Genomic DNA, 18,687 nt, shown 5'->3' on the forward strand with positions numbered 1-18,687 from the left:
AAAATGTAAGAAGTGTATCATGATTCTCCAACCTTCTGTCTAATTTGAGCCAGCAGAGGAGATCCTGCCTCAGGCAACAGTCTCCAGCAGCTTCTGAAAGGAGGGATTAACTAAAGCACAAGCCCCAAAGCAATGTTGGTTGTAGTCTTCTTCCTTCTCTCCTGTACACTGGTGGTCATAAAAGTGGTGATGTTGGAGGTGACGCTTGGAGCTTTGTTTGTCACAGTACCTTGCATGCCAGGAAAGTCTCTGACAACAGAAGAAAACCTGCTGTTGTGTAAAGATTTCCTGGGAAATGATGCTATCTTTTTGGAATGCCGTGCTGTCTCGGTAAAGTCAAACAGACTGAAGTAATGAGCGATGCTGTTTACTGCTTCCTGGAACAAAACTTTGAGGGTACAAATGGGTACACAAACAATAAGTGGTGCCCGAAGTGGCACTCCCAAAGGAAAGCTAGCATTGTTTGAAATTCTCGTATGTTGCTTTTTATTTATTTCAAAGTGATATGTTTTTTGAGGGGGTAGAAGATGTCTACCTGCAAGCTGGATTGTTCCACAAAGAATCTGGCTGTTACGTGTATTGTCAAAGAGGATGTACTGCAGGGCCTCTAGTCCTGACCTCGCTGATGCAGAAGACATTTTAGCAGAATTAGCGTGATTGCACTGCACAAAGAGCACATACCATCACAGACATGCCAAAGTCTCAAAGAGCTGCTTAATGATCCCTCCCAGAGTGTATGCTAAGGGAAGAGCCAGGACAGCAATGGGAGATGATCAAGCTGCTTTTCGTGCTGTATGAGACAGTGTGGCTGGGCTGGGAAAAACCCTCTCTGAAGCAGCCGTGTAACCCTCAGTAAGACCACCTCATCTGGTTCTTCACAGTCTGCGTGGAGCACTGCATTTTCATCACAGTGTCTTGTCCTGACCACTACTGAGAAAAATAACCAACTTCCCTTTTGTAGATAGGTTTACTCACCATTTCCTCAGCCCATGAGACTCCACAGCATTAAATTCTGACTTAAACAAGCAACTTCCACTCTCTTGCATTTGCTGATACCCAGTAGAAATGGGGAGTTTAAAGGAAATCATACCCCAGACAGTCTCAGATGTGAGGAGCTTGGCAGTGTGCGGTTGCATCTGCACGTCTATTCCTGAATTCTGTTGATGAGTGTGCTGCTGTTCCTGGCAACACTTTAATTTTAAGCTTCTTTGTTCTCCTCCCTCTCATGGTAGGAAATCAGAGAATAAAGCTGTTCTAACCTCAGCCTCCCTGAGAAACCATGGTGACATGGCTTATGAAGTCAAATTAGCCACGGACACTAGCCTAGGTGGCGAGAGGCTAAATCGGCAATTTTATTCTGATGGGAATGGAAAGTCTTTTAGTTCACCCGAGCATGGTTTACTCTGTGCCTACGTTACAGAAATGCTTGGCGAGAGGGAGCAGAGGGGCAGGGAGGAGTCGGCCTGCCCGTCCTGCCCTGCCTGCAGCACTTGCACCTGCCGGAGGGAAGGGGACAGTCCCTGTCCCTGGGGCAGGCTGTCCCCATCGCTGGCAGAGGGAGGCGAGGCCAGCAGCAGGCGCAGGGTGCCGAGGGGGAAAGGCAGAGCCCTGCAGAGCGCAGGTCATGGCAGCGGCAGAAAGAAGATAGCTTTGCCAGCAACACTGCGGAGCTGGCTGCAAGCAGGAAGCCATCAAAGTCACGGCTGCACCAGGGAGCAAAACGGGAAGAAGTGGTCTGTCTTTGGGGACGCAGTGGGCAAGGGAGAGATTTTATCTGAATGTGTTTCACCCCAGTCCTGTGTTGGCTTTAGTTGAAGAGTTTCTTTGCTCTGTTTTGAGTTCCCTTTGAGCTTTTCTGGGGTGCTGTTTTTTAGGAAGAGGCACAGGCAGACCCTGCCCAGGGCTCTGGCCAGCTCAGCCCTGCACCCCTTTCTCCATGATGGGCTGGGGGCTACGCTGGCACAGCCGGCAGGAGAATGGGGCACTGGCAAGGCAGAGCTGAAGGCACCGTCCTGAGAGCTGTACCACATGCTCAGCACTGAGGGTCATCCCACGCGTGTGCAGCCCCATCCATCCCTCTTGGGCCCGCCATGTGATGTTTTTGCCGTGAGACAGGCTTGACACCAAGCACAGGGCACTGTGTGGCAGCCCTGTTCGTGTGACCTGTCAGTCCACCCAAAGAGTGTGCTGTCAGTGTCAGCTCTGTGTCCAGGGACCAAGCATGCAGAGCAGTTATTTATTTGTCTGCATCCTTATGTTTCCGGGATTTCCCATCTTCCCCTTTTCCCTAAATCTGTGGGCATCTATACAGTCCTCACACAGTAAATACCCTCAGAGGTTTATACCCTTTTCCTTGGTCAGAACACATGGGGTTTGCAGGACCCTGTTTCCTGATGCTTCCAGTAGTGGACGCTGGCTAGCAGCTCTGAGAATGATTAAAAGCAATCAGACTGCTAAGGCAAGCAGGTTTGAAAACTCACCTCTGGGGGAAGGGAAAAATGTTGAATGTGATACTGAAGCTATTTAAAAGACGAACAAATGCTTTGTAATTTTTTTAAAACAAGTTATTCAAAGAAAAATTCTAATAAGGGTTTTGTGACATACAGAAATGACTACTTGCATCTGAAACACCATCTTCCTTTTCCAGTCACAGTTGATGGCACTGAAGTACTTAACTTTTCTTTAGTCCTTCAGCATACAACCTTCCTGTGTACAGTCTTTTGCACCATCTTTCCTCTCTCACACCTGCAGGCAGGCAGTCTCAAAGCAAGGTGCAAAACAGAGAATGGGCATGGCTATGGATAATCATCATCCTGAGCTATAGACGTTAATGGCAATTTTAATCTGTGGAAGGTATTTAAAATCATATGTTTCCAGACTGGTTGTACTGCAAAGCAGGATCAGACCTCTGTGTGGAACAGACTCTTCATCTGATATCTCTTGTGCTCCCGGTGCACGTTGGATCCAGGCTGTATAACTCAGCCCAGCACCTTCCCACAGTCAGCAAGAGGGAAACAGAACTCTCCTGGGGTCTTCACACCCTCGCCTCAGGTATCCACAGCTATTTGCATTTGGAGGGCAGTGATCACTGAACAAGCCATAGACCCCTTTTCGCAATCATTCATATTTGTTACTTGTACTTTCCTGCTCACACTGCATAGGCTGCACAGCATTACCAATTTTCACTAGATGATTGTCCTAAAATTGGCAAGAGGTTTCTGTTGAAGCTTCTGAGCTTGTCCCATGGTTTGAAGCATCTCACACACATAGAACAGGCAACCCTTTCTTCACACTGTTTTGTGTAGAGGTGTGAAAGCTTGTGTACCTTTTTTTTTAACAAGTAAGACATGTACATACCATTAACAGCTAAAATTCTCTCAGAGCATTTTTTCATTCTTCTTTTCTTTCTTTCTTTCTTTCCTTTTTTTTTTTTTTTTTTTGACAGATTTCTGGGATTCCTCCTTAAACCACAGAAGAGGAGAGGAGTTATCCCACCCTGCAAAAGACTCTGCTTTCAGCACTGCCCAGGCAGACAGTTTAAGATCTACCCAGTGTTTTGCAAGTAGCACAAACCACTGCTCATGTGAAATTGAGCTGTCAATAGGAAATGACAGGCTGTGGTTCGTGAATCCTATTTTTATAGAAGAGTGCAGTAATCCTTTTTCTCCAGATCTATCTCCTCCTAAAAGCCATGCTGTGAGCGCTGATCTCCCTCCTGCCACCACGCTCGCTGAAAGGAAGTCTCCCCACCGCCCCCCTCCACCTCCACCTTCTCATGCTCTTGTTCATAAATCTTCTCTGAAGCTTCTGCAGGATCCCATGACTGCCTGTGAAGAAAACGAGCTGCTTCTTCAACCACTAGGAAAGAGCATCAAGGAAATGAAAATTGAGGGCGGTGACAATAAAGAAGAAGAAGAGAAGCAGAGCTGCTCCGTCAACGAGCCCTCGGCAGTGAGCCCCAAGAAGGGCTCCCAGCCCTCTGTCCCCCCACGGAGGCGGCTGTGTGAGAGGACCTCGGAGGAGAGCTGTGTGGGTAAGCCTGGAAGTTGTGAAACGCTGAAAGGGGAACGGACAGAAGAAAAACAAGAGACAAGTACGGAGAGCAGAGATAAAAGGTTGCTGTGCAAAAAGGCTGTAGAAATGCCTGGGGAGGTTCCCGAAAGGGCTGTATCACAGTTTCAGGAGACAAAGCCCGAACCTGCAGAGAAGAAGGAGGACATGCCTGAGATTCAAAGTAATGCCATTGAGAAAGGAAAATCACCTCCTATCCCACCACCAAGAAGGAAGAGGCTTTCCCAGGTACCAAGGATCCCCAGCTCCTGCCAGTTGAAGCAAAGAACAGTGGCAGAGACGGCCACAGCGCAGTCTTTGTGCAAGAACAGCTCAGCTACAGTGGCAGGTGGTGCCACTTGCACACACAGCAAGACTGAACTGGGACATGGCCGCAAATCCGTCAGCTCAGCTGAACTGAAAGGTTCGCACTCATCCCTGGAGGGCCCAGGAGGCAGCACCATTGCTCAGGCATCAGCATCTGAGCCAGACTCCTACTCCACCAGCAGCACAGAGGATGACCTGGAGATGCTGAGTAGTTCGTCCAGTAAAAAGACACACTCCGTGATCTTGGGCAAAGCCAAGAACAGGCTGTCCTTTGTGAGCCTGTCCAATGTCTTCACAGTCTTTTTGTCTAGTGACAGGAAGTTGCAGAAGAAGATAGTGGAGCTGGCACAGGACAAGGATTCGTACTTTGGCAACCTGGTGCAGGACTACAGAGTGTACAGTTTAGAGATGATGGCAAAGCAGAGCTCCAGCACTGAGATGCTGCAAGAAATCCGGATGATGATGACACAGCTGAAGAGTTACTTAGTGCAGAGCACCGAGTTGAAATCTCTGATAGACCCAGCCTCCTACAGCGAGGAACAGTTAGGTAGGTAACTGTGCTTTACTTATCTAGAATTTGGGAAGGTGAGGGGGAAGACAGGATTATGCAGACATGGGTTCTGCTTTACAGAATTATAAACCATCTCCTAAAAACTGAGGGGTGCAAATTGAAGTCTACTCTGTGGTTGCCAGCACTTGGAGGAGCAGCTCTAAAAACTGGGAGACAAATCAGGGGGAAAATCCCATTATGAATGTTTTAAAGGGAAGAGCTTAAGCAGAAGATGTGTGTGTTTGTGTGTGTGAGTGACACATACATGTACGTATGTAGGCATATACACATACGAATAGGAGAGTGTGTGTGTGTGTGTATATATATATGTGTACACACAGGCACACACACACACAGAGCTGTACTCAATGGAAAGGCCAATTTCCCCCTGCACAGCTGTGTTCCCCCTGGCCTTCCACGTCCACTGCCCCATGCTCTGCAGTGAGGATGAACTGCCTGCATGTGGCAGCCAGATCAAGGGTCAGTCACTGTCTCAGAAGGAGGGACAAGACTACAATGATTTTGAGTGGCAGGTTGGAGGAATCACTTGATCCCACTCTGTGCTCCTCAGAGCTCAGAGGCGTGGAAGGGCTGCCTGCTGCAAGACCACTGCTGGCTCCAAAATGCAGCATTCACCACTCTTTGCCACAGACATAGTTTGCCTTTGGGGAGGAAAAATAATAGTTTGGGCTGTTTAGGGGCATTTTATTGTTTCTCATCCACTATTCTGTGAGGGAGTAATGTGCTACTTCCCTCCTTGCTAAGAAATGGACTGGCCTGTTTAATGTACATTAATGAAGGAATATACAAAGAGCTGTAGAATTTTTTATGCCAGTCAAAGCTGTACAGCCAGAAGAAAGTGTGCATGTGTGCACTAACGTGCTCTTTTGACTTAGAACTGTTTCTTGAGGACCTGAGAACCAACACAGATCTATATATGAGATCCCTAAGTTGGCTTAAAGCAAGCTGGGAGCTGAAAGACCCCCAAGACAGAACATGGCCAACCACAGAAACGATCAGGGATTCCAGGGGTTCCTGCAGCTCTGGTATTAGGTGGGACACAGCTAAGTGGTAAGCCAGGGCCCAGAGGCACTCAGCTGTCAGTCTCAGCAGGCCCTGCTGACTTCTGTCTCACCCAGCAAAAGCTTCACATGATCCTGCAGTTTTCCCAGCAGAACAGACCTGCTGCCGCCCCTTGCCATAGCTAGGAGAGGGGAGCTGCAGTTTCACTCCTCATGCACCTCATGTAACACTTGCAATTTTTGTCCCAATAACCCTTTTCTTCAAGGCAGAGGGGGTGTCAGCACAGAGAAGTTTGTCTTGAATCTTGATTAGGGAAGGTGGAAAGGAGGCAGAAAGAAGAAGTGTCCTTGTTCTGCTTGGTAGAGCTGCGTGTGTGCAAGGATCCCCCCACCTTCACACGCCTGGTTAGATCTAGCCCTGCTCACTGGCAGTTCCTTAACAGGACGATATGGCCCAGTCAGCCTAGGCAGGGCTGTCTTCTCCTGCAGAGGATGGGGATTCCCACTATGGAAGTTTTACCATTTGAATTCGTCCTGCTTTAGGCTGACCAGTTCTCTGGATTCTTTAAAATAGTTGCATTTTGTATACACAAATGTTACTGCCCTCTGTTTCATTCCTCACTGACTGAGCAGATGAACTCTTTTGCTAGTGACCTTTTTGCCTCAGTGCAGGGGTGACAAGAGGATTCTTGCAGTCCCTCTAGCTCTGCCTCTGGTTTCTAGAAGTCAGACAACAAACTTTCTCACAGTCTCTCACGCTTCCTTTTGTCTCTTGCTAAATATTAAGCAAACGCTCAAGCCACACAGACTATTTCCTCATCCACAGGTGGCATAAGAGGTGACTTAAGTATCAGTAAGTTAGAGTCACTTGAGCAGTAAGAGAGAGACTTTTGACCAGATGTTAGTGTCTGCCTCTGAGGTGGTGGCTACAGCCCCTTTTCAGTCACTAAGGAGAAAGGGGTGCTTTGAGGATCCAACTGATTTCATCCCAAAGTGAATATCTGAAACAGGTCAGAGGGACATGTCAGAAGGGGTGTGAGATGAATCCCACCTGGGCATCTGTAAGGGCAGGGCTGTGAAAAGAAGCACAGTTAGGTGAGGTTCCTCATCTCTTCCCAGAGCTGGCTTTCCTGCTGGCTGACAGTGCTGTGCTGGTCAGCCAGGAGTCAGGCAAAGACAGCAGGGGCTGCTGGTAGCAGGAGCTCTCCTACGGCTCCAGTAGCAGAGACTGCCCACTGATGTTCATATCAAGCCTATTCAGGACTTCTGGAGGGTGTTGGTAATGAAACATTGACTTTCTGGGATATAATTTCTGTTCCCTGCTCACAGCTATGCAGTAGTGCATGAATAACCAAGAACATGCTTGGTTAGGAGTTTTACTTGCACCTATACTACTGTGTTATTTATCATGGACTTTTGTGTTCTCCCTTCTCTATGCAGAAGTGATTGCTGAGACGGCTTTGTACAAATGTGTCCTGAAACCTTTAAAAGAAGCCATTGATTCTTACTTAAAAGAAATCCACAACAAAGATGGATCTTTACAGCAGCTAAAAGAGAACCAGCTTGTGATACAAAACACAACTACCACTGACCTGGGTGTCACAACCAGTGTGCCTGAAACCGTTGTGCTGGAAAAGATCCTTCACAAGTTCACAACCATGCACAAGGCCTACTCCCCAGAAAAGAAGATTGCCATCTTGCTGAAGTCCTGCAAACTCATCTATGACTCCATGGCTCAGGGAAACCCAGGTACAGCACTCCTACTGAAATAGTATCCCTCACTGGTCCTTCTCCATGTATCAAAGGAACAGAGTTTAAGATACGGTTGATGTGATAATATTCAGATCAGAGGTAACAGTGATCGTCAGTGTGTTCGGTATCAGCTGTCCACAGGTTGTGTTCAGAATGGGCTGGTTAGTGACTGTGAAGTTCTCTGCAATAATAACAGGTATAAGATGTTACTTGGTTAACTTTAAGCTCCACAACTCCAAAAAACAGATACCTATGTGTATTTTATAGGTAATGTCCTTTTTGCACAGGTCTTCACACAGTTCTCCATAAATCCTTAGAGCCCTGTCCCAGCTTGTGGCAGGTTAATGGTAAATTCTAGGGATGGGTCTTTGGGAAAAGTCTTTTGATTTGGCCTTTACAAAGTTTTGCCTACATTGAGGAGGAGACGCATGAACGCTAGTACTATATTCCTGATGCTCCAGTGAACTCCAAAAGCCACTACTATGCTTCTTTGGTATGGGGAAGTATGTACTCTGAGTATAAATATTACTTGAGCCTCAGGCCAGCCACTACATACACACATTAAGCCCTTGGCCTGCAGACAGGATGTATATTTTCAGATAGACCAGGAAGCCCCTTCCTCCAGGAATCTGCCTTGCCAATTTAAGAGCTTTCTTTTTATACTGGTGAGCTGATGACCAGCCATGCAGAAATTTGGAGAGAAGCCAGATATTACTTTGCAACAACCTGTGGTTGTTCAAGAACTCACAATCTCCAAAGGTGCTTTTAGCTGTTCTGCTTTATTTTGTACTGACAACAGCCTTGGAGCACTCATATAGGAATTGTTGTGTCTCTTCCGAGCCGAGCCTCAGGGTCATCCCTTGGACAGTATGCAGCAAGGTTCCATGACCAATCTAGACACATTAAGAGCAGAGCAAAAAGCCACCCCAGGGCTCAGCCTCAGCTGCAGGGCAGATAGGACCTCTGACTGTCTACAAGTATTATGAGAAGATTGGGAAACACGTAGGGGAATTTGCTGTGACTTTGTTAAAATAGTTGTGTTAAGTTTGAGAGTAAATTTGGTATAGATCAAAGACTCGCACGCCTCATTAAAACCACATAGGAGACATGGTCTCCTTCCGATGCTGGTGGTACTTTATGTATCTGTCACACCTCAGTTAGCTCAGGGCTGGAATTTCTCTGTTGAAGGAAATGCCGTTGTGTCATTTTATGTAGCAGAAATTAGGGGTTGGGGAAATAATTCAAAAAACCCTACATGTTTTAAAAGATTGGCATTCATGAAATCAGAGAATTTCATTGTGGTTTGCTACGCTAACCAAAGCGCTTCATTTCAGCCAGCTCAGCTGTTTCCTCATGTTGAGTACTACTGCAAGTGGGGTGTAGGTCTGAAGCTGACTTCACCCCTGTGCATCCAGATCCCTCTCCAGTCTATATGATCAGTGATGCATATCAGGGCCTGGTCAGAAGGAAACTGGTCTGTAATTAAGGAAATGTACCCCAGTGAATTCAGACCAGAAAAAGAGGTTAAGGGGAGGAGAATGCTATAGTCTAACTCCCAGAAGACAGTGGACTCAGAGAGAAATTGAGTGAAACGTCTTGTAGACCCACTTAGAAGTGAAATGTGTGAAACTTCTTCAACAAACTGAACTGACCCCAGATCACTTTGATTTTCCACCTGGCAAAGACAAGCATTCAGCAAACGGAAATATTTTTCTGACAGGGAATTCCCACTGGTAGTGTGCAGAACAGTGTGCTGCGGGCTGCTCAGAACAGATTTCAACGGGTAGGAATTCTCCTCCTGCTCTCTGCCCATCATGAGAGCAGTGGCCCAGGGTCCCTTTTGCTTTCGGCCAGCCCTGAGGCAGCACAGCGCTCTTCGCACAGGAAGAGCAGAGGCCATGCTCAGCTTCCTGTGCAATAGTCTGTTCTTCTTTTAGCTCCTGTTACTCACTGCTGAATTAGAGTTCCCTTACTTCCAAGATCAGAGCAGGTGGAACACAAAATTAATCATTCCCTCCACCACTTCTGTCAGAAAAATTATCTGTTTGGTAACTACTTATGTTGCCTAGTTTAATTTGCAGTTTGGCAACTCAGGCCAGGCCTTTATTCACTTTAATCTGACACGCTGACACGCTAACCTAAGAATATGGTTTCATATCTCAAAGCAAAGTGCAAATACCACCAAATCAAACACCCTTTTTTTCCAGACCTGTATGAAAGCACAAGTTTTTTAACATTTCGAGACCCCTGTACAGCAGTCCACATTTGGCCAGAGTGTCCCAACAGATACCAAGTTTTCTTTAAAACTAGGGATAAGCTTATTCAGGAACATCTGTGCCTGTGGCAGTGCCCGTCTTTGCACTGCTGAAAGAGTCATGAAACTTTGAAGTCAGCCTTGACTGACTCCATGTATATTGGACCATTTTAAGAAAGGAGGAGTTCTTTGGTTTGATTGCAATTCATACTACATGACAAAACCTGCCTGAAAAATTGGCTGTGGTTGAACCCCCTGATACTTAGACTATGAACTGAATGGGTCAGATCCTCAGCTGGTTTAAACTAATATTTGTCCCTCAAACTGAAGGCAATCAACCTGTGGATCTGATTCATCACAAGGAATCAGGAGGCAAATTCAAATTCACAGTCTTTGTCAATACACCTTTCTCCCAGCAGACCTCTAAGTACAACTACAAGATATAGATCTATGATGAAGTAGGACTCATCTATAGCTACATCTAGCTGTAGGTGGCCACAGATGGGTATCACGTCTAGCTTCTCATTATATAAAATGGGGACTTATTAGTGGAGTTCAGTTGATTCATCTGGCTAGATGTAGGTGTCTGCTTTAGGGTGAGATGACTCATGACAAACTCCACTGATGATATTGATTAGTTCGTCACTGGCTATAAAAGTTTAGGGGTACTGGTTCATATGTTCACATATACAGTGTAGGCAGCGGTATTAGTAAGTAAATCCTCCCCAAAGGGACAATTATGATAGCATTGTAGTGTCTCATTGAGCTCTTCCAAGTTCTGTGCAAACTGAAATAACAGCAACATATGCCTCCAAGAATGTAACCTACAATCTGAAAGTATGTAACCTGCCTGCTAAAAATACTAGGAGTAGTTAGTAAGAATACGATGCATTAAAAGAATAGAGAAAGAAGAGTTTGGAAACCCACCCCCCCACCAACTGGCTGCCATTTTTTGGTGGCTTTTTTTATCTGTGCACTAGAAAAAGTAAGAGGCAGGACTCATGGGGAGCTGTAAGCTCCCAACTCTCTGACTGCTCCTACATTTGGAAGGCATGCCCCAACACCCACAGGGAGAGTTGGGCACATAGATGATTTATATAGAAGCACTGTAATCTTATGTAGAAAAAAACCTGCTTATTATTTATCTTTCAGAAATACCTTTACTCAGACAAAATGTCAAAGGCATTTTGTGTGGTAGGAGTAGAATGAGAATCTCTGCTTTTCTCTCTATAAAAAATACAAGTGACACTTGATAAACAAGTGATAAATCTGCAATATGTGTGGTGTGTACTGGCAATGGTGAGACTGGAGCTCCCAGCCCTGTGCCACCTGGGTGCTACCACTCTGTGGAAGAGAAATCACGGAAAAGCAAAAATAGAGGAGCAGTAGGCATTGGTTTATGAAGAAATACTGTGTGAAACAAACAGGCTATACTTGGTCAGTCCATGAGCAGGGATGATCAGGCATGGAAAGGCTCTAAGCTTAAGCTGGAAGTTTGAAAGATGGGGAGATTGCTTTCTAAGGGGATTCAAAAAGAATGAACACAGGAACATTTTTCTGTCTGCAACATTTTTAACTTGTGGACTACCTAAGTTTATGAAGCTTCATTTTTGGAGTACCTTTGAACAGCACAGGGAGCTGGAGCATATAGTTCAAAACCAATTCTGTACTAGTGATGGAGTTGGCTAGGTGACTGGCCCTAAAACATCTGATTTAATAATTTCTATTGCATAGTTTTGCATTACTAATACGTAGTGTGCTTTTGGAAAAAGAGGATACATAGGACATATATTCCATTGGAATATTTCTCTTCCCTAGCTTTTAGGATTAAGTTTGTCATCCCCTATAGAATTGAGCAGACAGATATTAGTTGCCCTGATGCACTCCTATATGGCTCTGCAGTTGACAAAGTCATGGACGTGAAGCAGTGTGTTTTCAGTGGGACAGATGAGCATGTGAAAAGGAAACTGGCCTCAAATACTTCAGCAGCCAGTGTAGAACCTATGATTGAAGCTCCTACAACTAAGCCAGAGCAATCCCACCACACTGCTTATTATCACATCTCACTTCTGAGAAGGAAAATAAAGCTGTATGTAATACTTTTACTTTGTTATCTTTAGGAAGAGGATATTTTGTATTTAAGTTACTATTAATGAAGGCTGATGGACTAGAGATTATATCTTTTTTCTGCCTAGTGCAATTTCTACATTTGAATTAAAGAGCCAGTTCAAATTTTTCAAGGGGATCAAATTCCTCTGATCCATAAAACATATGCTTTTGAAATGGATTCATGCTGCCTGCATGTATTAACTCTCTTAATTCAACTATACCATAAATCATATCTTGCTGAAGTATGGGATAGACAAGAGACAGCAAAATGTTAATGAGTGGAAGGATGGTCACAATCTTTTCTTATGATCTTGGACAAATCTCAGTTAATCTTTCTGTACCTCAGGTTTCCCAGCTATAAAATGAGGCTAAAATTCCTATGTCCTAGAGAACTACTGCTAGACATCATGCCATAATGTGTGAGTAAAATATCAGAGCAAGGTGCAGAGCATCATCACTGTCTGCTAGTTGTCAGAATATACCTGGAGGGAAAAGAAATGCATGAATGTGTTAAAATAGGCTGTAATTTCTTTATGGAGGCTTGGGCAGAATTCCAATTGCTTTAAATCATGTATTTAATTAATACCCATTCTATTCAAGTGCTGCATCCTAGCCAGGAGCTGACATTGTATTTGCTTTGCTATAAACATAACAGGATAAGTTTGTGGCACAAGAGAAGGCTTATTTTAAGCTTCTTATAGATATTTATGAAATAAATGTTTCCTGATCCTGCAGGGAAGAGAGGGAAATAAAGCAAGCATGTCATATCTGGAGTAGGACAACACCACCGTGAACAAGCAAGCTCAGTCCCAGTGTCACTGAGACTGCTGGCAGGGTCAGAGCTAGATTTAACTCTGTCATCTGCAAACATACCCCTCTGTGAGAGACCACAGATGGAGCTAGACATACAGGTCTGGGAGCTTGGCTCTGGCCCAGACTGAAAGTGGAGCTGAGAAGGCAGCAGCCTGGGGATAACATCGCTGCGGCAGCCCCCAGATGGACACTGGGTAGTGCCCTGGTGCCTCTCATGGTGCAGGGAGCATGTAGGTTGCAGTACAATGAGCAGCACCAACCTCTCAGTTGTCTTGGTTCACAGGCATTGTTTCATATAACTTTGTGCCTCCTGCTTCTGGTCATATTTGAGTTGCTGACAGCACCTATTATCCCCACGGATGGACTGAGATCAAGGGCATCTCACGGCCATACTTAGTCTGCCATACATGTCTAAGCTAGTCCCTGTGCCTGCTGTGACATCCAAGGCCAGGAGAACAAGGGGAGGTTGAGAGTCCTGCCCCCTCGAGCACCCAGCCTTGGCTCCATGTGCAGTCAGTGGAGAGAAGCTGTTGCAATGCCTACAAGAAGTAGGCACAATACATCATGCCTGACCTGCCCTGGGAAACACTGGAAGTTTGTGGCAACATATGAAGTCAGAGCTAGATCCTTGATAAATGGCTCTGCTTTTCTTTTGTTAACACCTACAGCTCCTGCTGACTTCAGCTTTAGCCTCAGACATTGGTATGTAAGAATCAGGCTTCATATTTCCACAAGTGGATTAAAATGATGTCTAGTAATTTATGATGGTTATGAGCATACAGCATATGGAGAATGAGTACGCTTTCTATTACTGCAGTCAGACATCCCTACTCTGAGTTTATTAATCAAACTGTATATCAGATTTAAGCCACACAAACAGCTGGGAATCCAATAATATTGCTATGAAATCTTAAAGTTGAGAAAGCTTTATAACAAGGGCTGGTGGGCAGAGCAGCTAAATCAGCTTTTAGAAATGAGATAGATAGACAGCAATGAAAAATAATTGACTTGGTGCCTGCTTGTAAATACAATCACTTCTCGGCCAATAAAAAAGAAATAGAGAGATTCTGTAGGAAATCTTGAAAAGTGTCCTCTAACTTTCATTTCAGTTGATGAAAGAAGTTGATGGCTGACGACACAAAATTGTTTAGTTCCAAGTTGCTGTTTCCACTCTGCATTAGTTGGTCAGTCTGTTGGCTGGTTGGTGATCTCTTTTGGTGATATTTTATTAAAAAAACCCAAAACAAAACAGCATTTTTTTTCCAGTGGATAGGAATTCATGTTGTGAAGTAGCAATTTTCTTGGATGCCCTAGCATCCACAACATGGATTGGCCATGAAAAAGAAGTGGTAGGGAAGAGAAAATTCTGCTATTGGTGTTGTGCTGGAAATCCCCTGGGCTTCAGGAAATCAGAAGCACCCAGTCCATGCCAGTCAGTAACTACTACAGTAAAAGGCAAAAGTTCTTAAAGAAGGTAAAAAATGAGCCTGGCAAACTCTTTGGTACTTCATCTTCCTTTACACTAGTTTTATACAGAACTAACTCTTTTGGCATCTGATTTACTCAGGTCAAAAGGAGAATAGGGCTTTTATCTGTCCAGTTTTTCTAGTACATTTTCATGTCTCGGTTCTGTCATCTTTTTTTTGCTAGACAATATTAAATAGCTGCAGTATGAAGCTGCTTTCATTAAAGTAATATATATGACAGTAATGAATTGGATCCTTCACAGAGCTGAAGCTTTCACAGAGACATAAGCCAAGGCAACAACAGACAAACAAAATGTTCATCCAGATGTTAATGAAACAATACAGTCCTTTTACAGTTTGGTTGAAGACCTAAGGCTGTGTCATTTAGCTAAAGGCAGCCATAATAAAGCAAACAGAATTGAATGCATTAATCCAGCTTTCATTAAATAAATTGTCTATGTTGTGGCATGTGCAGACTCTGTTAGACTGAACTACAGCCCTGACAGTCTCTCATCCTCCAACACTCTTGTTTTAACTGGATCAGCTCTCTGTTCACTAGACATATTACTGGGTTTATTTTAAAGCCACACTTTTTTTTTTTTTTTTAATCAGGGGCTAAGCTCATGTTTATTTAAGGCTTCAGAAGAGTATCTTTCTTTGCCAGTGGAGAATCTGTGTCAGCTATGAATGACAAAAAAAGAAAGGCTGACTCATGGCAAAGATTTGAAATAACTCAGTGGGAACATTTGATAAATAGGAATTTATGCCCTACCATGGAAGGGCATGTGGACTATGGGCCAAAAATGGCTAGGGCATAATTTCACCAAAGCTGCATCAAGGGTAGGGGTAGCTTTGATTCTTTGAGGTGGGGCAAATGGTTCTCAAGTGAGACACACATGGCCCGTGAAACCAACACATCCAAGCGCTCAGAAAAGGAAAACTGCCCACCGTCTCAGGGAGGGCATTCAGAATGAAAGCAGTCTGGGCTTAGGTTAAGAGGAATGGTCAGCCCTGAATGTTGGGAAGATAGGCCTGTTAAGCAAGTTGTTATTACAGGTTGTCCATGATGAATTTATGACATGTGGGTAGAAAGTAAAAGCATCTTTCAAATAAGAAAAGTTATCCTTTCCATTCTTTCCTGTTTATGTGATGAAGCTGCAGTTTGGATTCTATTCTAAGTAGTAATTATTTATAATGATGACTGTTAACATGTACACTTTTTTGCCCTCAGAGATCCCAAAGAGCTTTTACAGATTGCATATAAGATCACTTTGTTGCCTTTGTTGATTTGAATCTTTTCAGCACAGGAAATCTTGAGCGCATGAGGATCTGTTCCTGTAGCACCTGCTGCACATCAAGTCCAAACACCAGTCTAAGTCCCATGTGAAAGGCTTTTTGTTCTCTTAGCTAGACACCATGGCTGGAAAGATGCTTCCTCTCAGATCCTAGCTCTTGGGAGATTGTTTCAATCAGGAACATGTAGTGTGATGATTTGCCTTCTGAAGGAATATAAACACAGAAGTCCTCAGTCCTAAAAACCACTGTCTCAAATTCCATTTTCTGCTCTTTGATCCCAAACATAGAGTGAACTTAAGAGAATAAATACCCCTAATGCATATAGACAACTTTGCTGCTAATATAGAAAACGTGAATTGCAGTCTTGATGGCAGTGTTAAATCAGAGGGCTGAGCTGGCAGCCTTTGCACTCTTCAAGGATTGTCCCTTGTCTGTGATCCATAAAGTTTAAGTTTCTCCAGTTAATAAAGAATAGCAGAAATGGAGCTCACTAATAATTTTCAAGCTCATATTTTGGGCTTGAAGCAAGTTTACTTACTTTTTAAGTGAACTAACTTTCCCTTTTTCAGCCTTTTTTTTTTTTGGTGGTAGTGCTTTCAAGCTTTAACTCTTCAGATAATGTAAGTTAAAGTCTGCAAAGGACATGCTGGGTGAGAAGCTGTCACTGTTGTGTGGGAATGTGTTTTTGTGGTGACCACTCTGTGTTTTTATTGGGACCACTCTGTGTTTCTCTTTGTTCAGGGAAGCCGTACGGTGCAGATGATTTCCTCCCTGTGCTCATGTATGTGTTGGCCCGCAGCAACTTGACTGAAGTCCTTCTGAATGTGGAGTATATGATGGAGCTCATGGACCCTGCTCTGCAGCTAGGGGAAGGTAAAGTACAGTGTTTTCTCCTGGGAAGAGATTCACTTTGGAAATCATTATTTACCTCGCTGAAGTGTTTGTGAAAGTGGGGCAGCAAGGCTCTGGCTAGGCTTTGTGGATAAGCTTTGGACAAGCTTTTCAGATCTGAGGCTCTAAAATCATTGTCAAACACTTTAACTGTTTTTAGCAGTGCCCTTAGACACCAGCTAGAAAGGCAGGGACCCAGCATAAATGAGAACTGAGTTGCTGGATTAGTAACCTGAACAGAGACCTCTAGTGTTCCTTGGCCCAAAGGCTGAAAAGTTAAAAGGTCTTTGCCTAAAATTAAACTGCTGCTGCAATCCATTGTACTGACACTTTTATTTATTCCAATGAGAAAAGAGCACATTTCTTAAACTGCATTGTATGCCTGGGGGCACACGTCATTCTCATGGTCACTCTTAAATTTGAGTGACCCCTTTGACAATGTTCTCTGGCTGAGCATCATAGCGAGGCAGAGAAAGGAAATTTGGGTTAGAGAGGAGTATTTGGTTTGGATGCGAATACAGACCTCTGCTATTAGAGGGATAAATACCCCAGGGTACTGTGGGCCTTTAGTCTCTTCAATATAGCTTGGGAAGCAAATGCTACTAACAGTGACAGGGTTATGCACTCTGAATTAGGGATACAGATAATTTTTCACCAAGTAGTCACTAAACCAATTAAATGGGGTTTATTAGACTTTGTTTGGGTGAATACTGAAATTCTAGAAAGGAGTCCTGGATGAACAACAGCAGACTAATTTTATTTCTATTTAATGGAGGTATAAGTCTGTAACTAAGAGCATGTCATCCCAGCGTAGTGCAGAGGTGGGCAAAAATAAGTACTAACAGAATGAGCAGTAGCAATGCAATCGTCTGAGTGAGGGGTTTCTGCCCAAGCTAATTTTCCTGCTGAAAAAAATTGTTAGCAGAAAAAATATTAGCCTAAGCACAGCATTTTGCTGACATATAAAGCTATTTTTGGTAACTAGGCGGCCCACAGGTTCTTCATTTTAAAAAGACACACTACCAGGCTGGTTACTGAAGTCAGCCGAGTTGGGGAGCTCAGGCTATCGAAGACAAAGCTGGCTGGAAGTTCTCTTAAGTCAAAGATGCAAAGACTGTGTGAAATGTGTACTCCAGTCAAAGGGGAAAAAACTGTGAGGGAGTCCCAGATCAAACTGGCTGAATAACTGCATCAGAAAGGAGACTAGGAGTAAGTAACTGCAGATACAGGGAATGGAAAAAAAAAAAAAAAAGAACATCTCAATGTAGACAGCTCTGAGATTGCAAAGCGCAGGGCTAAAGTGGGAACTGGCAAAAGTCAACTGGAGTCAGGCTTTCAAAGTTAAATGGCAAAAGGTGATTCAGGCACAGAAATGAAAGGGCAAAAAAGGAAAGCAGAAGTGAGAAAACTGTGGAATTACATCAGGTCAATACAAAAAAGCATTTGAATCTGGCCTCCAAATTAAAAATTTACTTTGAATGAATGTTATAAGAACAGTGATGTTGACTACTGGGGCAAAGGCAAGGACAGATGATGTGGAATGACTGTGTGGAAAGTGGAAGAAAAAATAATTCTTAAAGGAAATGTAATGAATTCTTGTCGTGGGGCACTGGGAGATCTTCCTCCCTGGATTCTGAGGGAAGGGATACACCCATCACGGGCACCCCTGCCTCTGCGAGAGCAGGCGAAACACTGAATGACAAACGAGGGAGGGTAGTAACTTTATTTAAGAGGGGGAAAGTGGCACTTGCAGGCTTGTTAGCCTCTTCTCAGCAGCACTTTGTGGGAGTCAGTACAGAAAAAGAGAGTCTTTTTGATGTATGCCGACCTACATCTTGGCCTCTCCTTTGCTACACCAAACTTTAATGGTGCTCTAAAAATACTGCTCTTAAATAAAATGCTGTCTTAGCCACCACTTACGCAACCAGCTGCAATGACGGCGGAGCTCATCACAGCCTGAGGAAGGGCTATGAACCGCCAGGCGGGCTGCCGCGAGGTTTGGGTGGTGTGGAAGTGCCATCTAGAGGCCACTGCAGTTATTATCAAACTTATTACAAACGGGGAGCTCCGCCCAGCTGACGGGCAGATTTATTTCTCCCCCTTTTCCTGGCACCCGGGGTGAGGGAGCAGCAGCAGGGGTTCGCGCAGAGGCCGGGG

At 44.3% G+C, this 18,687-nt stretch overlaps 1 protein-coding gene across 1 annotated transcript in view; it reads left to right on the plus strand.

The window, feature by feature from the left end:
• LOC129206774 (ras and Rab interactor 3-like) overlaps positions 1-18,687 on the plus strand; it is a 172,752-nt gene that overhangs the window by 149,490 nt on the left and 4,575 nt on the right. Inside the window, exons 23-25 of the mRNA XM_054826614.1 lie at positions 3,446-4,924; positions 7,390-7,698; positions 16,381-16,512. Of these exons, the coding sequence (XP_054682589.1) occupies positions 3,446-4,924; positions 7,390-7,698; positions 16,381-16,512 (1,920 nt within the window). The remainder of the gene's footprint in view (positions 1-3,445; positions 4,925-7,389; positions 7,699-16,380; positions 16,513-18,687) is intronic.

Source organism: Grus americana, chromosome 5 (genome assembly GCF_028858705.1).
Source record: "Grus americana isolate bGruAme1 chromosome 5, bGruAme1.mat, whole genome shotgun sequence".
In the NCBI taxonomy this organism is placed as follows: domain Eukaryota; kingdom Metazoa; phylum Chordata; class Aves; order Gruiformes; family Gruidae; genus Grus; species Grus americana.